Source organism: Anguilla rostrata, chromosome 1 (assembly GCF_018555375.3).
Source record: "Anguilla rostrata isolate EN2019 chromosome 1, ASM1855537v3, whole genome shotgun sequence".
Lineage (NCBI taxonomy): Eukaryota > Metazoa > Chordata > Actinopteri > Anguilliformes > Anguillidae > Anguilla > Anguilla rostrata.
The window spans coordinates 47,048,678-47,068,133 of NC_057933.1; the positions used below are offsets into that span (position 1 = coordinate 47,048,678).

The window sequence follows — 19,456 nt, forward strand, 5'->3', positions numbered from 1 at the left end:
CACCTGTGCATTATAACCACCCCACACCCTTTGCGCTCATAATGCACCAGTGCATTATAACCTCCCCACACCCTTTGCGGTCATACTTCACCTGTGCGCTGCCTACTGATAGCTCTGTTTATTATGACCGTAACAAAAAATGACAATTATGTCATTCAAAAGTTCCATTATAGGAAAAGGTTCAGATGAACTTATGAGGCCATAACCTCACTCTTTGCTCACCACAGAGTACAAGAAAGCCCGACAGGAGATTAAGAAGAAATCCTCGGACACGCTGAAGCTGCAGAAGAAGGCAAAGAAAGGTAATCGAGGCTTCCGCAGCAACATCCTGTTTGTTCCGGGGGGTTACCGTCATGCCTGTGTGTACCGTCAGCTCTCAAGCCAATTGATTTGAGTATCCCTCAATGGGAAGCTGCTAGTTGCATAACAAAGCTGGTCCATATCTGATTAATTTCATGGCCTCCATCTGCCTTGAGGCCATGTCAGTCTTAAATAAGAGAACACAGACCAACTTGGGAGCAGACACTTTAAGACTAGGACAGACCGCCACTGTTTGAACTGTGTATGCTTAAAATCTCAAGCACGTGGAATCTGCAAGAGTTGCTCAGAAACTGCAATTATTGCAGCTTTGTGGAGAAGAAGGAATTATTTAGCATACATTACCCTAGGAAAGTGATTTAAAGCCTGAGACATTTAAAAAAATAGGACTTCAGTGAATTTTGTGTCAAGGTGCAGAAAAACTCAAATACCCAAGGAAGTAAGACGTGACTTTTTATTTTGGATTCTGTCTGTAGAATAGAAGAAGCTGGATGTTTGTGAGAATTGTATTGTACCAGGTCTTCACTGGCATTTTCAACAGAGACCAGTGACTGTTTTCTGTATGGTCTGTGTGGTAAGCACACGTCCGTTCTGAGCATGCCATGTCCGTGACTCACGTCTCATGAGTTTATTATTGATCAGCTAGGTGAGGAAAATTAAGCATTTCTGAAGTACTCAAAAGATTTTTTTTTCTATGTGAAGGCTGTACTAAACCATGACGCCAGCCGTCAAATTAATGAGCTGTAACTTAGCAACAGGGCATCTTGAAAGCAATCTGGCTCTGTGTTTCAACATTTTTGGTGCTGTATTTGGAATGGATGCATTTATATCAAGAGACTATTACACTGCTCCAATTCTTTGTTTCTAATGCCAGAAAATAACAAAGGCAGTACAATATTATGTTAATTAATGTTACTCTTCATTTGTTCATAACGAGGTTTGATAAACGTTCACACGGTCCCTTCTTTCTTGACCATATTCTTGCTTTAACTGCTTTTTGAGATGACTGTTTTAGGGACATGATGGCAAAACTATGGAAGAACAGATCAAAACTGTTTTCCCCAATAGCCATTCCTCCACCCTGTCCCCATGCACAAAGAGTTGCAAAGATGTGTCACAGGAGAAAAGACTTACAGCGCCCAAAGATTTTGTTTTAACGTATGGATAATAAATTATTGTGAATTGATGATCTTCAGATCATATTTCTGTTTTTATTTAGTTATCTATTTAAGAAGAAAATACAAGTAAGAAGTTCTCTGTTTTGATTCTGTTGGATGAATGTTAAAGAACACGGATTGGCAAACATTACCGTTGAAACATTGCAACTTGCTTTCACTTTTAAATAAATACTAATTTGTAATTTCTCAAATAAGTAGATGTTTTGACATAGCTGACACTTTAACGATTCATGGAAATCTCATGAAATGTTTCTCTGAAATGTTTGTGTTTCCATTACACTTTTAAGCTTTGTTAAATACTGGCCATCCGGTCCTCACCAATGACTGAGCAAGATGTCATTACCAGACATGCACGACAAAGTTGTGGTTTAATAGTTGTGTTTATGTGACTATTTGAGATAATGATCAGACTTCTTCTAATGAATGTCTGTGTCAAAAAACTGTTCATGCATACCTTACATGTACTGGTACCTAACCCGCAGTACACAAAAGCGTACCCGAGACTGTTAGGTACCCTTTAACTGAAATTCTGGTTTGAGCTTTGAAATGACATTTTTGAAAACATTTTTGTGAAAATTTGTCTACATTTGGTCTACATTTGTTTGAATACAAACCCTAGAGGAAGTATGTAGTTTGGTTTTGATAAGACTGGTGAGTAAATACTACTGTTTCTGAGACCAAACACTTTAACTTGGTTTACTCCTCAGTAGGGCAACCCTATGTGCCTTTTCAGTCTGTATGTCAGGGTCTGAACTGACAGATATTCTCCCTCTCTACACCTGTCTACTGTCATGTCCCATCATGCACCTGCTCTTGCCAGCCGATGCTCTGGGTAAGTTTCCGGTCTTCCAGACCCTTTGTGGCCTGTAGGGCCAGTCTACTGTGTATGCCATTGCCTGTTGACTTCCTTTCCCCCTCTCTGTGGTCCAGTTCTTTTCCTACCTCTGGTTTGTTTTGGATTTGCCTCTGAAGTTCACACATTAGGCATTAGTGGAACACAGAGCACTGGTCTTCCAGCCTTCTGAGTAGACAGAATAGCTCCTCCCCTCCTCTTTGTCTCCATGGGCGTGCTCAGCTTTGGTCAAATTAAACAGTGTTCTTCCAAGCCCTGGGCCATGACAATAAAACGATTCAGCTTCAAGGACTTCACCAGAAGAATCATGATATTCATTAGTAGTAATACCACTACAGAAGTGTTCCTTGGATGTCCCCACTATAGAGGCAAGTTGTTTGTCTTGCCCTCCGACATCTAATCTCTTCCCTATTTTAAAGCAGTCAGTGTGATTTACCACATATTAACTGCAGTGATTTGTATGCACATAGCTATTTTGTGTCAACAGGAAACTATTTTTTCAATTTGTTTTATCTATTGTCGATGAAAGAGGCAAATGAAAACAGACAAGTCTTTGCCTTTGTTGTCTTCCCTGGAGAGCACAGTGAAATGAGGCAGTGTTTGTTTTCCTTTTTGATTGATGTGAATTTTGTCGAAACTCAGAATACCCCACTGAAATTTGCTTGAGAATTCCACATTTGAATGTTTGACACCCCTTCCTCTCATAAGCTGCTGCTGTTTTACTGGCCATTCGCCAACACAACTAACACAGTCAGTGATAAGGTGTAGAACTGTGGGAAATGGGAAAGAGAACCTAGTTAGGAACTCAGAAGGCGAACGTGCAAAGGTGCATTAGCCTTGTGTGACTACAGAATTTAAGACGATGGTGATGAGCCCAGTCTTTCAGTGTTCTCTGATAAAAGTATGTATTTACATATGCAATATTTGCATACGTCTGCGTGGGTGTGAACGTAATATCAGATATTTTCATTTGGTTCTGCCCTGTTTTCAGCTTTTGAAGCGCGAAGCAATTCATCAGTCGTCATGCTCTGTCTGGTTGCATGAGCGGTAATCTGCGTTTTCTGACCTATATCCATGGGCCACGAGAACATTTGTTCCCGCTTCGCCTAAGACAGTCCAAGAACAGTCTTGCATGCAGGATGCTCTCTGACAGCCGGGCAAGCAAGGCTTTCCTGGGACCGGCCTTCAATCTGGCCTTCGCTGGACTGCGCCAGTATTATTCCCACTCAACCGGGGGTTTCTCAAGCAAAGCTCCTTGTTCGATTGGTAATCGTCAACCTCCGTTTAGCTGACTCCTGCACCATATTTTACCCCGTCAGTCCCCCCTCCTCCTACCTCTCCCCGTCTCCCCCTCCCCTTGCCTGCTACGGAATCACCTATAAACTCTCCTGTGCTTGACATCCTGTCTCGATTCTGATGACAGAATCTCTCTCCATTTCTCTTTTTGTCTTCTGCAGCACAGTTCTCCATAGGGGGATTGGGGGCGTTTGTGCAGCCACAAACCCCTCTGACAGGGTCACAGTGGGACCCCGCCTCATCACTGTCTGTGTATTGTTGTCTGTGGTGAGGAAAGATCGTGGGGGCTGGGGGCGAAATCTCATTTGGGCATGCACCTCACGAGCATGTGGCGACCTGATGCGTCTTTGTGGTCGAGAATTCCCCCTTTGTCCTGTTTTCATACTGGGGGGGGGTCGAGTGTTTGTGGTTTTATTACATCTGACTGTGATTTTCGTCATGTTGCTTACTAATTGCAGGCAATAAAAGTCCAATGCTTTTCATTTGTTCTAATAATATTTAACTTGCAATTCACAAAGTTGTACTTGTGATTCACATGTGAGCGTATACAGTTCAAGAATAATTCAGTGCGACAATCATTATTAGAAGAGTTAAAGAGTTGAAAAGTTCATGTTCTAGATTTTCCCTTTAACCTGCAACAAGCATTTAGAGATTGTTCATTAATTATGCTCCAGGAATGGTAGTTGTATGTGAAGTATCATGCCCAAATGAATGGTGTTCTATTACAGAAATTAAGTAGGACTTGTATAAAGTGCCAGTTCGGGAATTCTAGGAACATTTCTGAGCCTGAAGGCATTTTTCACCATTTGAGACAGAAGAAAACTGTTGACAATGGATTAGTATAGAATTATAATTCTTTTAAAGTGGGTAAATCAAGACTAAATATTCCATGATCTGGTTTAAAAAACTACAATGGAGAGCCTGGGGAGCAACCCTCTCTTTAGGGGTTTGTATTAAATTGAATTGGGAATTTTAGCATGCCTACATGCTTCAAACAAAGTCAACCCCGAAATGGTACTAAGAGATGACCCTTTTGAGGTGTCTGTGGTCTTGCACATTAACATCATGGTACCAAGCAGACTTAAGAGGCTGCTGCAGTTGAGTGCATACACAGTACAAGCCTGTAATCTTCTGCCAGGTCCTTTTCAGCATTTTGTGTAATGAGAGCAATCTTGAACATATACGGAAGTCAGTCCATCTGCTGGCTATGGGTACAGTACTTTCTGTGGGCCACAGGAGAACCACACAGGCCTCTATTTAACGAAAACGCAACCTACTGATGCTGGCTTCTGAGAACCCAAAGCCTTTAATTGTATATTTGTGTCCTGAAGCTTTCTTGAATTTCAGTACATTTTAGTGGCTGCTGACAGTTCTGAATTGAGCCATTTCTCTTCTTAGTCCTCAGACATTTGATCCATTCTGAGCATTTGCCAGTCCCTTTCAGAACATTTGAAATTGATATTAAGTAAATACTAAGGTTCATTATAATTTTCAAAATGATTCTAGAGTTGGATGACACCAATTATGTGCAGACATTTGTCAGAACTGTCAGAATTAATATTAGGATGTCAAAAGTCTTTGTTCAGTAAAGCAAGGTCGTACAAGTCCACTGAGGGCTGCACTGTTAGCACGCAGCCTCTTGTTGTGGTTTTGCTTTTGTTTTTAAAGTTATTTTTGTTTTTACGGCAATATTGTGTGAGCGCTTGCCTGAGTGGATCCCAACCGATTTCACAACCCAGGTCCCAGACCCTGCATAATTTTAACCCTGGTAAAGAATTTGTGGGACCCAAGAAGACCTCAGGGAGGGTTTGGGAACAGGGTGTGGTGAACTGTGAAATGATTGGCCAGCAGTGGTGTGTGACGCTGGCTGTGGCCAGAGGATTCTGCAGTAGCGGGAGTTTTCCGGAAGGGGAGCTGACCCTGTTTTACCAGGTGCTGGCATTGTGTGTTTCAGGGAGGGGAGACATCCAGCCACAGCTGGACAGTGCCATGCAGGATGTGAACGACAAGTACCTACTGCTAGAGGAGACTGAGAAGCAGGCGGTGAGGAGGGCCCTCATCGAGGAGAGGGCGCGGTTCTGCGCCTTCGTGTCCATGCTTCGGCCTGTCGTGGTGAGTCCACCCACGCTAAGCTCCGCCCGTGTGGTCACGCTCTCCCACTTGTTCAAAGTTCACAAGTGATTTTCAAACAGAATGGCCAGTGCTTAGCTTGAGAAAATTAGCTGTGATGGCATTTGTCTTTGACTGGTATGCTGGGCCCCACTCTTAGTGATGTCATCATGTACATTTGCTACAGGATGAAGAAATCGCCATGCTTGGGGAAATCACCCACCTGCAGACGATTTCCGATGACCTCAAAGCCCTGACAATGGACCCCCACAAACTTCCCCCTGCCAGTGAGCAGGTCAGTGCACAGCCTGGGATAAAAGAATAATCTTGGTCCAAAGATTGATCAAGCATCAGTCAGGTCAGAACATTATTGCCAAGACTGAGTGAGCTGCAGACAGTTCAGAACAGCAGTTCAAAGACTGACTGCGGTTTTGTTAACTTGGCGCACTAGTCCAAAAACTCCATGAGTAATGAATACATGGTCCTGCAAGAAACAGAATTTCCTCCAGTGTGTGGCTGTGGGCTTTTGCAATTGTACCTTTTTGATCTATTGATACCTGCTAGTTAAATTACCAGAAAGTTAAACTGCCATAAATTAAACTGAATGGTGCCTGCAGAGGCCAAGGTGACCCAGTCCCCCAGACTGCTATTCAAACTTGGAAAAGCAGGCTCAGTCACCTGCTACCCCCTGAGGTTTTGGAAGGTGTCTCCAAAACCTGGCCTGAGAAAGCGGTCTGCTTTCTACCTCTGTAGCGTTGCTGGGAGCCCCCTTCAAAACTACTCTTCTCCAAACACTTCCTCTGGTTGTTAAATCATTCCAACATTTCTCTGTGTGATGTCTCAGGTAATTCTTGATCTGAAAGGATCAGACTGCAGTTGGTCATACCAGACTCCCCCGTCCTCTCCTAGTACCACCATGTCCAGGAAGTCCAGCATGTGCAGGTAAGCGTGGGAGCAGCTAAAGCCACTGCTTGCAAATGCTCTCTCTGTCTCATTCTGCCCCCTCGTGGCGAATATGAGTACTTGCAACATTGGTTGCTACATAATTTTTTCAATAATATATAATCAAGCTCCTCAAATGTACCTCAGAATATTGTCTTAGAATTACAACAGATTAACAAGTAATTTATCATGTACTTCTGCAGTACATAATGGCATAAACGGATGGTATGTGAGCCCTGTCAGGACAGGTATATGTAAAATAAACACAAGCTGAATGAAACTCTTCAAAGTCCCTGTTGTATCTGTATGGACTCAAATGTGCTGGGTAACTAAATTTTCTATTTACTAAATTTTTTTAAATTGCCTGTATAGAATAATGTTATATTTATTTATTTATTGTGTATTCACAATGATAAGGTAGATAAGGAAGAAGGATACATATTCACCTCCATATGTTATTAATTTAATGCAGTAATGGAAGGAATCCAGCGGTCATGTACCTGATTTTGTTGCTTTTAGACAATTTATTTCTGAATTTTTTAAAAGGCAACTTTAGTGAAAAAATGAAATGCAACCACAAGCATGTAAGGTGTTGTGTATGCATGGTTAACCCAATGATTTTGTTCCTAAAAGACATTCAATTGTTATTCTGTAGGAATTGGCTATTCATTATCATTGCTTTTGTCACATGTCATTACATTATCTCATGTTTGGAGGTGAGTTTTGACTGGTTGGTTGTGGGTGGGTGGGTGAGAGGAGTCAATGTTAGTTACCCTTACATGCTAAGTTCTGAATGCACTTCTATGTGAAGTTTCAAGGCTTGTCTGTTTTACCCTCAGGCCATGTGTCATCATCATAGACAAGCACAGCTCTCTTTACACTTGCTTTATTTAAAAAATGGGGGCTGCTAAAGTTGCCTTTCAATTAAAGTAGTTTTTGTTTCATGATTTATAATTACAAGTTCTAATTTTAAGGGAGTGAACATTTTTTCTTTAATTGAAAATTTTTGTAATGTGATATCTTCCTCGTGCTATAGGTTTAATTCAATGTACAACACAACTCTGTACCCCAATGAGAGTCCTCAAACCCTTGTGTCTTAAACCACATCTGTCACACTGTCTACTGCACTGTTTCAGTTTTGCAAAACAGTTCTCCCCTGTTTATTTATTTTTGCCTACTTCATAATGTTTTGTGTGATGCATTTCTATTGCAAGAGCGTGGATAATCCGCTTCTGTGTCCCATACCATCATAGCCCCTCCACCAATAATGGCACACACAGTTTGTTCACAAGGCACAATTTGTTTGCACGTACACAGAGCATGTTGAATGGGCCATTCTTGAATGCTTGATATTTATTTCTTGGCACTTCAATGTACCATTTTACTCCTGGTTTTTTCCAGTTTTACACTGCAGCATCCCTTTTTGTGGAAAAGAAGTTTGGGTTTAGAAATAAGGGAGATTTAAATATTGATTGAATACCCAGGATTTTCTCTCATTCTGAGAGAGTTCTGTGTTCTTTTTGGTTCTTGCCAGTGAAACGTGCTTCAGCAGTTTGTACTTTACCTATTGAATTCATGCAAATTGATTTGTAAATATTGTCTGCTGTCCCCTTATTTGTCTGGATGGGGAGCAGAATAGCATTAACAGTGCTATCAGTATCATCTGAATAAGATATGAAGATTTAGAAGCAGGATAACATCCATCCACTATTATTAAGAGGATGCACTGATACCGAGATGGTACAGGAAGTGTATTTTAATGCTTTGTGAATCCCATGAATTGTACTAGATCTTAGCTGAAATAGTTGTGTATGTTTACCATACTATTTTTCAAAAGGGATATTGCAGTAATCGGTGTATATTTTCATTTTTTTATAATTTCATCCCTGATGTTTTTGACTGGATTGCCCACAGTCACTGCCTGCTGCATTGGATTGTGAAGTGTTGATCATTCCTTGTCTCCCCCATTTCCTCCCTGCCTGTTCCACGCCCCCCCGTCCCGCTCCTTGTTTTGTCCTGTCCTGCCCCACGCCCTGCCCCTTGTCTCGCCCCACGCCCCGCCCCTTGTCTCTAACAGCAGTCTGAACAGCGTAAACAGTAGCGACTCCCGGTCCAGCGGGTCGCACTCTCACTCTCCCTCACACTATCGCTACCGCAGCTCCACCCTGCCCCAGCAGGTCCCCGCCCGCCTCTCCAGCATCTCCTCCCACGACTCGGGCTTCATCTCGCAGGACGCCTACCAGTCCAAGTCCCCCTCGCCCATGCCCCCCGAGACCGCCCCACAGGTAAGGGGGGAGGTGCCAAAAGCCACGCAGGGTCCCTGTCATAAAGCCACCATCATGTTGTTTGTTTTCTGTCTTCCAGCTAAATATGAATAAAGCATATGGTGGAGATTAGGCTATTGCTAAATGGTAGATGTATCAAATATATTTTATATATATTGTGGTTCTGTAATGACTTTACTGTATTTTATGTTAAAAGCTAACAGCAGGAGTGAATGCTGTATTTTACGATGTGTCAAATGCAGAGGCTACTACTGTATCTTATAGTACAATTAAACTGCTGCGGCTAACATTGTTGGAGGAGTGTGTTGTATTCCACATGCCTCAGTTTATAGCTGTTTATTCTATATTTTAAATGGTAAAACAGTGTGCTGTAAGCAACTGTAATAAATTGTCTTTTGATGATGAAATAAAATTGGTGCAGTCATTAAATTGGTATATGCACATTTCGAGTGCTTATGATTGGGTCTGAGATCCCTTATAGGTTACTAGGATACACCAGCTTGGTGTTCCTGCAGATGGAATAATGAGTGATGAGTCATGCTGACCTGCTAGGGTGGAGTGGCACATGCCGTCGCTTCAGTGAGGTTTTTTTTTTTTTTTTTTTAAAGGAGTGTATATTTTTCACTGCAAGCACTCCTGCATGGCATGTCCTTTATTCTCAAAACCCCCCCACTAATGCTGACAGACTTCTGTATTGCAGCATTATACGTACGCTTTAAGATAGTGGGCCTCAATTTTGTTCATAACAACTTTAGCCTTAGCAGTTCAACCACATTGAAATAACAGGCCTTACTTTAGCATCCTCCGCTGTTCCGTGCCCCTTCTCCACCCCTCAAAGCCTTTGGGTTTGAAAAGCTGCCATCGGCATCTGCGTCTAGTAGTTTCCACAGTCTCAGCCTCGCCGAGACAAGTGGCAGTTTGGTCTCAGAGCCTTCGATGACTGTTAAAAAAAAAAACTAATTTGGAAGTGTGTAAGTTTGAATCTGTGTCACTTTCCCAGCTCTTTCTAATGCTTCCTTGAAGGCATTATGCTGCTCAGCAAACAGCTACTGTAACCTCATGGAGCTGTTTAACAATGTAATAACGAGACTAGCTTCTCTTGAGCCTCTTAACCCTGTCTGCAGTTAACAGCAGTACAGCCAGCTTCAGACTTAACAACTGTGTGATGCCGGCTGCTGAACAAATGGAGCTGGAGCTCTGATTGAATAAAGTTTAAGTTCTGGTTGGATGGCAGCTCCCTTTGTTGTTCAGTCAATAATTTCTTGCTCCGTCTGTTCTGTTGGCTCCTCATTTCCACCTGTTCCTCTCTCCTTCATGCTGTGTGTGTGGGTGTATGTGTGTGTGTGTGTGTGTGCATGGCTGCCTATACTACACCTGTGGTTGCACCTAACAGACCCCTTCTAGCTCCGCCTCCTCGGACGCTTCTGAGACCTGCCAGTCTGTCAGCGAGTGCAGCTCCCCCGCCTCAGCCAGCTCTGGCTCCACCATGGGTGGGGCCTTGGCCCCTCCTGAAAAGGTGACGAATCACTCCAGATGGGCTCAAATCATGATCACCCCCCTATACTCCACTCCCATATGCTAACATCGTGGACACCTTTGGTCACCGCCTTCACCCACTTTTGGTCAAGTTTCTGTTTAAGGTTCAATTTTCTGTATCAGGCCAAATTTTCAGTGTTATTTCATCAAAATCACATTTTCCCCCCAGAATTTTTTTTTTTTTTGCAGTTCCCATCTGCAATCTTTTGGTCCGTTTGATTTGAATTCCCACCATTGTTTTTGTGTTAGTGTTTGTTCATAATTTTTTCCATTGTTTGTGTTTTTCTGTTTGTCATGTCGTTTCATCCCCTATACACCTTTAGTTGTCAAATGGGTACCATCACTATGGGCCTGCTGATGTGCCGCACCTAGCTGGAGCAAGCTTGGGGGGAGCCTTCCCCTGCTTCCCTCCCCCTCCCCCCTCCTCCTCCTCCTCCTCCTCCTCTTCACGGGTTTGGTCCCGCCCAGCCTCCGCCTTGCTGCCTGACTTCCCCCCCTATTGCACTCTGGGGCCAGGCATGATCCCCTCCTCCAGGGTCCCCACTTGGAAGGTTTGTTCATTCTTTAATCGCAGGGAACTTTTCCTCAACTTGCTACGCATTGGACACACTACTCAACCCCCCTTTTTTTTACCGCATCTCTCTCCTACCATTTTGCTATGTCATAAATCCACATAAATGAAGAGGCTGTTGGATTGAAACACAGTGAGCATTTTAGACCACACTAGTGATGACTGTGTAAGATAATTACAAACTTAGGCTTAATTATACTTTCGTCCAGGGAGGGAGGGATACAGTCCAAAGGGTAACCACTTTACCTCATTGCTCAATATCAGTCCTCTGGTCAGCTGGGCCCTGCAATCTGCCTGCACCAGCTGTGTTAAGCTTATTGGCAAGTAAAAAGTAGGGTGGTGACTGAGTGTGCCTTTCAGAGGATGTGTGCTACTGACAAAGGACATTCCTGTGTTGGGACAGACCTGCAATTATTTAGGTTCCCAGAGTGTGTATAAAAAGGGGAATATAATCAGTAAAAACTAAAAATTATTCATTATAAGAGGTTGTGTGCTGCTGCACACTTTCCCAAACTGACAAAGGATATTCCAGTGCTGGGACCTGCATTTATTATTTATCTTTCCAAATTATCTGTAAACATGGAAAAAAAGAAGCAAATTGGTAAAAACTGGAAATTATCCTGGGCCTCTCTTATTAACAAACAGATTTGATGTAGAGGAAAGTGGAAAATAGTGGGATGCTTAGAATTAAATTCTAATGTGATAAACAATTATTTTTAAAGCTAGATTGATTCAATTCTTTAAAAAAATATTTTCTATCAAAACCTTAGATTATTAATCTAGCTGTTTAATTGTGATTGCCTTAAGTAACATTTTCAATGAGTATTTTAAGTTCATTGAACGTGCGTGACTTGGCAGAGGCTGAGAGATGTGTGTGTGTGTTCTGTAGGACTGGGCCAAGCCAGGCCCATATGACCAGCCAATGGTGAACACCCTGAGAAGAAACAAGGAGAAGAGGGAGGTGCTGGATGCTAATGCTAATGCTGCCACCACGCCACCCGGTGTGGCCACCACCTCCGGGAACGAGGTCCAGAGGCCCAGGAACACGATGACATCCGCCATGCCTAGGGTGAGCTGAATACACACACACACACCACACACACACACACCCATCCATCCACATGCACATACTCAAACATGTGCCCATGTGTGCAGGTGGAGGACATGGAGGCCCATGAGGAGCTGGCCCTGGCTCTGTCCAGGGGCCTGCAGCTGGACACGCAGCGCTCCAGCCGGGACTCCCTGCAGTGCTCCAGCGGCTACAGCACCCAGACCACCACCCCCTGCTGCTCTGAGGACACCATCCCCTCACAGGGTACTGCAAATCCCTGCCATTTTTGCTCTTTTCTTTTCTGCTTCTGGCCTGGCAATGTTCATAAACATCTGTTTTGAAGTCAAAGCCCTAGCGGCTCATTTATAAATGCTGTGTATTGCACAAAAAAGATGCTTATGCCGCTTATGCGTGAGGACACGGATTTGGGATCTATAAGAATGAACTTTGACATCAAAACACTTGGACCCATGCCCACAATATGGCCTAGCCCGTTTGGCCTCTACTATCGTAACAAGTGTCTCAATTTCACTCTCTGTAAAGTTTCTCTTGGTTTTGCAGTCTGAATACTCCATTTTCATTGACAATTACTTGGAATGACAAGCTGATTCAATTTATGGTTAATTGTGGGGGTTAAGGGGGTGGGATATCTGGCCCATGCAGGTATGCGGGATTTCAAGTTGTATGGATGGCCTGATAAATTAAGATATTTTTGACCATACAAACTTTTCATACATAACCTTTTAGTGTAGAACCTCTGCAATGTTTTATAAATAAGGCCCCTGATTTCTAGTTAACAAATAGAACTTTTAACAAATATTCTTTAGCTCAAATAGGCCTGTGCCAACAAAGTGTATTAACTTTTGTCTGCCTCTTGCAGTTTCAGACTATGATTATTTCTCAGTCAGCGGGGACCATGACGCGGACCAGCAAGACTTTGACAAGTCCTCCACCATCCCACGCAACAGTGACATCAGCCAGTCCTACCGCAAGATGTTCCAGGCCAAGCGGCCAGCGTCCACAGCAGGCCTCCCATCCAATGCAGGGCCTGTCATAGTTACGCCAGGCGTGGCCACCATCCGACGTACCCCCTCTACCAAGCCCTCGGTACGCCGGGCAGCCATGAGCGGAGGTCCCATCCCCATCAGGACGCCCGTCATTCCAGTGAAGACGCCCACCGTGCCAGACTTGCCTGGGGGTGTGGCCTACGGGCTAGGGGGCAGGGCCGAGGAAGCCGAGGAGCTGGCAAGCCCCGATTCACCCACGGAGGGCGAGCAGGTGGGTGTCCTGCCTGTGGCTTCCTGGAGCGGCCAGGCCTCCACTAATCCCCCGGTTCTGCCGCACCACCTCCTCGGGGGGGCCACGGATTCCAACACCGAGGACCCGGAGGTGGCCGAAGGCCCGCTGGAAGAGGCAGACTCTCTTGACGCTCAGGGAGGCAACATGCTCCTGGCCATCCGCCGGGGAGTCAAGCTGAAGAGGACGATGACCAACGACCGCTCGGCACCACGCATTGCATAAGAGCCAGGCCTCCAAGCAACCGGTTACACTGCTCTCACAAGTGACAGTATTCACATTTGGCCGACAAGGCTTCATCCAGTCCAGTACATGTTTAGGACGGGAAAAACAACTTTCTTTTCTGGTTTTTAGTTTTTTGAAGATGCAGTACTGATTGGAAAGAGGGAGGGAGAGTGCCAGATTTAGAAATTGTACATAGTTAAGCGTATATTTTTAGTTGCTGTTGCCTCCATCTAATCTCCCTGTTCTATGGTGCCAAATTCTCTGAAGCTATCAGTGACTGAGTTTTACTTTGAGACAGGGCTTTCTGTGAACACTATTTTTACAGTAGTCTTCAGAACATACATTAATGGTGGCATTAATCTTTCATTTTTTAACTAATAATCATTTTCAAAAATCAACTCTTCAGGCTAACTCAGTAGCATGATTTATGTATTAGGCTCAGTATAAGAAAGATAGTTTTCTAAGAGCAGATGCATTAACCCGTCTATGGTAAGCAATACTCTTACTATTAAACTATATATTTCCAAAATACAACTGTGCCATGACAATACAATAAGTTATGAAGCTGTTGTGAACAAGAAACCACAGGGAGCAAATACAAACCAGTCGGAAGAAAAAAAAATGCAAATGCCAGATTAAAGAAGCATGGTAAAAAAAATAAATGAAGGCCTTATCTAATTATGGCTTTTTATTTTTTTAAGCTACAGTGACGTTTGTGATTTGTGTGGATCTCCAGATCCTGGTTGCTGTGTATCGGAACCGTATGCAGACTTACCTCTGTACACTGATCATACTCCTGAAGACATAACTGAAAGCAATTTAAAACATAAACCAAGCACATTTGCAAGCATTTATTTTACTTGATAATCCCAGATTGAATTAGATTCCAGTTAAAGCACTGATGCAGAGAAATGGCTGAGAAACAATTGTCTATAAAACTGTAAATACTGAATGAGAATGGACATCCGGGGGCTTAAATTATTTGCTCTTCAGCTCTCTTTATTTTTTTACTTTGCAGAACAGAACTGATTCTTTCATGCATGTGCTGTCAGATGAGTATATATACATATTATGTTAATATAATTTGAGTTTTGAGGTGTTTTGCTGTGATTGGCAGTAAAGCATACCCAAATGTCCAGCTCAGCTGCTTTCATGTTATTGTTTTGTTGTCGATCGGAGATTTTGCTCTTTCACTGTGATCCAGGTCACTGCAGTGAGCCGTGAGCTAATTTTTCATTATAAATTTTATGAAATTGTGTGCTTTAATTTATCTTTGTGCCGAAGGTCTCAGATTCTTGCTTTTCTCAAAAACTGGCACAAAGATTTGTAGAAAACAATGAGCGCGTATTGAGGCGCAGTATCGCTAAATGCTTGAGATTTTGTTTCCCAAAATAAATGGGGGAAGAAATGGCCATCTGTACCCCATACATATATACTCACCCCCCTGTTTTTTAATACAAAATTTCAGTTTAAGTTGTAAGTTCACCTATCAATTTTTCAAATCCCTTACTCTTGCAACGCTGTTCAGGGAACCTGTTCAGACTGGCCTCCTAATGTGTCGTGACCTATGTTGTCTTTCACAGTGACCGGTCAATTGTGCTTGTATATATGGTCTGCAGCCAGTGGCTCCAGACTACTATTCATGTAACCAAGCCTACACAACCTTTTCATTTGTTCCACAGCATAAATATAAGCATTCACACCTGCTAAAGCCAGGTGATGTACACAATCCAAGAATATCACAGAAACCCCAGATGAAGTGTTAAATGGATATTTCTAACTTTTAAAAAACACTGCAATGGTGGTCTGTTTTACATTGGCTTCACTGAATGTTGAAGGTTCTCTTCTAGAGACAAAACATCCACAGAGCATAGTTTGCTTGTAAACACCAAGCCATCCATGTCTAAAATTGACTTGCACTGCAAGGATCTTAATTGGGTTCATAGCAAAACGTTTTTTGCTACGAGCACGCCAGTAGTTCCTCCTGGGAATGGGCTAAAGCAAGCTTACTTCGAGGCATGAGCCATGCAGGGTTTGTTATAACCATTTTAGAATTCTTAGGCATTTCAAATAGCATTACCTCTAGTCCTATTGATATACAATTACTGTCTGATAACATTTTTTTTCTGAGTGCTTTGAGGGGAATCCAGATTTGCTAACTGCAACCCTAATGCCTTTTTGTCTGCCATGAACTTCACTTTGATTCTGGAAATCTGTTCAATGTGATCTGTCATATCACTTACTGTACCACATATTTTGTACCAGTGCAATGTGTATTCTGCTGAGTTACCCTCTGCAGTCCGTGGTCTGAAAAGAAATTGAAACAATCTGAAGTAGTTTTTGATTTCTCATCGAAGACAAGCTTCTAAAATTGTGAAATTAGTTCTAGGTAGCGGATGCACCACGCATATGATGCTGAAAAACCTGTACGTGGTTACTGTCATTACAGAAATGTTTTTATATTGTATGTGTATAAACCTTTAGTTGTATACTGCTGTATTCAAAGTACAGCCTTTGTTTAGATAGCATCAAAGCATATCTAGATTTTTTTATTTGAATTTTATGAAAGAGAAAGTGTAAACCAATTATAGTTTAAAGAGTTGTGTGTTTTTGCAAACTGTAAAAGCAAGCCGTCACACAATGAGTACTAGCCTTCGTTTCTAATCATTTAGTTGTTAGTTTGTACTGAGAGTTGGCATCTTTCCTGTATGGTTCCCTATAGGCTGTTAACTGATCACTTTGTCACGTTTCCTTTTTCTGTGTAATGACTGCCTATATTAAAGAGAAATGCAGCAAACAGTTCTGTATTCCTTTACCACTTTCAGTGGCTTACTATTCTGCGTACTAACTGTTGGATGTAGTTTGTTACACTCTGGATAACATGCTTTCTTAAAGCAACTAACATTTCTAACCTCTGTACAGGTCACAAACCACCAAGTATTTAAATTTCACTTCAGCACACCAGCTGAGCAATCAAAAATGATTCCATATTTGGTGTTCTACACCAATTTGTAAATGAACTTCGGGTTGAGAATGTCATTTTAAAAATAGAAGTGATTTACTAAATATAATTTGCCCTTAGTAGGCTCGTCAACCTTAACTTGACCGTTTTTAAAATGTTGCTGCTAATGTTTCTACATAAATGAATGTACACATCCGCACTGTTGATTCAAAATGGTGTACCTTATTACAATAATGCTATAAGGAGTCTGTTGACTTCAGGTAGAGAATCAAGAGGCTGATGTATAAGTGTCTGGGGTATGTGCTACACTTGTTCGTTCTGGTATGTCCCAGCAGCCTTTGCTGAGGGGGCTTAGACCGGCATTCTCTGGGGCAGGTGACGTACTGCCACCACAGAGGGGGGGAAGATCTCTTTCCTTGTGGGCTGGAGGCAGAGCCTCTGACTTTATCCCCCCAACAGGAGTCTCCTCTTGCATTTGCTGGACCCAGGGAATGAAAACAGCCAACATGCCAATGGGTGCCAACACTGTTAGCATCAGCTTCACAGGGCCAACACAGAACTTTTTTTTAAGTGTGAGACATGAAACAAATTGTATTAAAAGTAAATATCCATCTACTGCAGATAAACACACACAACAGTGGAGCATGCCTTGCAAGTCAGCATCATCGTGTGTTCAGGGATTCATCAAAATGTCTGATGTGTTTTGTGAATCCATATCCACTTACCTCTCTATCCCACCTCTAGTCTCACAGTTTCTTCCACTGTTCCCTCTTGGCAAAGTAATCTGGGTACATGGCTGAAGAATTCTCTGAAGAATGCCTATAGTCCAAACACCATTCAGGGCTCTGAGGAGGGAGAGATTGTGTGTACTATGAATTGTACCTAATTTGTCAGTCATTAGTATTGTATTAGCAATGGGCATGAATCTATGGTCTGTAGCTTCCACCTAATTGATTTTCACAGTTAATACTAACTGTGGATAAAATGCAAACTTTATTCTGAGCAATGAATCATATTAGTAGAATTATATCAGCGTCATCAAACCAAAGAAAATTACAATAAACAGGAAAGGGAAGACCATCAACATTATCATTATAAAGCACAGTTATGACTCTTTGTAAGAAAGCTCCAGTAATTTTGTTTGCAATATAATGTCGAACTTACCAAAATGTTTTAATGTGTAAACTTTTATTTGCTGCTGGAGTAATGTGCTATACTGGTAATATAAACAAGGTACAGCGTCTAGAAAAAATTAATTGAAGACACAATATTATTTATTTTGTAATTTTATTTCTTAAGTAGGCCTAGACTAACGGTTTGTGCGGGTAGTTATAGGCATACTGTTTTAAAACAGGCTGAGCTGTCACTATAGGATTTACTGTACTGTAGATCGCGGTCTCAACCAATCAGGATCAAAACAACCTGTTTTAATAATAATCTAAATTTGTGAATGATGAAAATGTTGATGTAACAATGCATTTCACTTCATTTCAGCTGTGCGACTACGTAATCAACTAGACAACCGTCAGTTGTAGTTGCTTGCTAATGTTAATGTGGTCAGGATGAGCAATAACATACTTTGGAGTAATCAATAGGCAAGTTACAAAAACGTACGTTTTTGAAGCGTCCGTTTATTTATTTATTTATTTATTTATTCATACAAAACTCCCATCCTGTCTTCACTTCACTGGCTACCAGTTCACACTAGATCAGATTTCAAACTGCTTATTAAAATTCAAGAAATAAATTAAAAATACATTTAATTCTGCTAAGATCAATAACTTTGCCAATATCTGACAAAAACTCCTCAAACCAATTGCAGATTATTTTATTAATACCTGGCCTTCTTCCACAACCGTTGGTTTTCACAAGGAATTGATTGCAAATTTAATAAAATTCAAGAAATCAATTAAAAATACATTTAATTCTGCTTAGATCAATAACTTTGCCAATATTTGACAAAAAACTCCTCAAACCAATTGCAGATTATTCTATTAATGCCTGGTCTTCTTCCAACAAAGTAATAGATTGCCAAATTATTAAAATTCAAGAATCACACAGGTTCCTGATTATGATTGTACTTGTACCTCGGGCCCTAACTAAGGCACAAAATGCCGAATGTGAATGTCTGTTGAATGTCCAATATGAAACCAACTTTACCTCAGTGACTTTTAGCAGTTCCTAGGTTTCAAAAAAAAAAAAAAAAAAACAGCTGGGGCCAGAGCATTCCAATACCGTGCTCCCTACCTTTGGAATGCTCTTCCCCCATCAATTCGACATGCAAGTTCCGTTAATATTTTTTTAAAGTAAACTTAAAACACATTTTTTCTCACTCTCTTGATTTGGTGTTTCGTTGTTTTGCTGTTTTTGATGTTGTTGTTATACTGTTGCCCAATCAGTATCTTTTACAATATTTTATGTTTTTAGCAGTGTGTTGAGACATCTGCACTTTAAATAAATGATGACTTGACTTATTCATTCAACAACCAAGAGCCACATTAATAACGTTCCGTTTAATGTTTGTTTCTGGATAGCAACTCAAACCGAAAGAATCGGATCAATCAATGTCGCCATAACAACGGACAATTGTTGTTTTACTGTTTTTGATGATGTTGTCGTTGTTGTTATACTGTTGCCCAATCGGTATCTTTTACAATATTTTATGTTTTTAGCAGTGTGTTGAGACATCTGCACTTTAAATAAACGATGACTTGACTTATTCATTCAACAACCAAGAGCCACATTAATAACGTTCCGTTTAATGTGTGTTTCTGGATAGCAACTCAAACCGAAAGAATCCGGATCAATCAATGTCGCCATAACAACGGACAATT

The 19,456-nt window shown here is 41.7% G+C and overlaps 1 protein-coding gene across 6 annotated transcripts in view; it reads left to right on the plus strand.

Annotated features, from left to right (window-relative positions):
- The window catches only part of LOC135256668 (protein MTSS 1-like), a 62,875-nt gene extending 46,418 nt beyond the window's left edge, over window positions 1–16,457 (plus strand). Inside the window, exons 6-15 of one of the 6 annotated variants that reach the window (XM_064338670.1) lie at window positions 228–302; window positions 5,600–5,757; window positions 5,942–6,049; window positions 6,599–6,696; window positions 8,855–8,981; window positions 10,375–10,497; window positions 10,841–11,068; window positions 11,978–12,157; window positions 12,244–12,403; window positions 13,020–16,457. In XM_064338670.1, the coding sequence (XP_064194740.1) occupies window positions 228–302; window positions 5,600–5,757; window positions 5,942–6,049; window positions 6,599–6,696; window positions 8,855–8,981; window positions 10,375–10,497; window positions 10,841–11,068; window positions 11,978–12,157; window positions 12,244–12,403; window positions 13,020–13,660 (1,898 nt within the window). In that variant the 3' untranslated portion in view covers window positions 13,661–16,457. Of the gene's footprint in view, window positions 1–227; window positions 303–2,086; window positions 2,329–5,599; window positions 5,758–5,941; window positions 6,050–6,598; window positions 6,697–8,773; window positions 8,982–10,374; window positions 10,498–10,840; window positions 11,069–11,977; window positions 12,158–12,243; window positions 12,404–13,019 lie in introns of those variants that run through there. The other 5 variants (XM_064338663.1, XM_064338705.1, XM_064338688.1 and 2 more) reach the window with 5 other exon arrangements.
- Window positions 16,458–19,456: the final 2,999 nt, after the last annotated feature.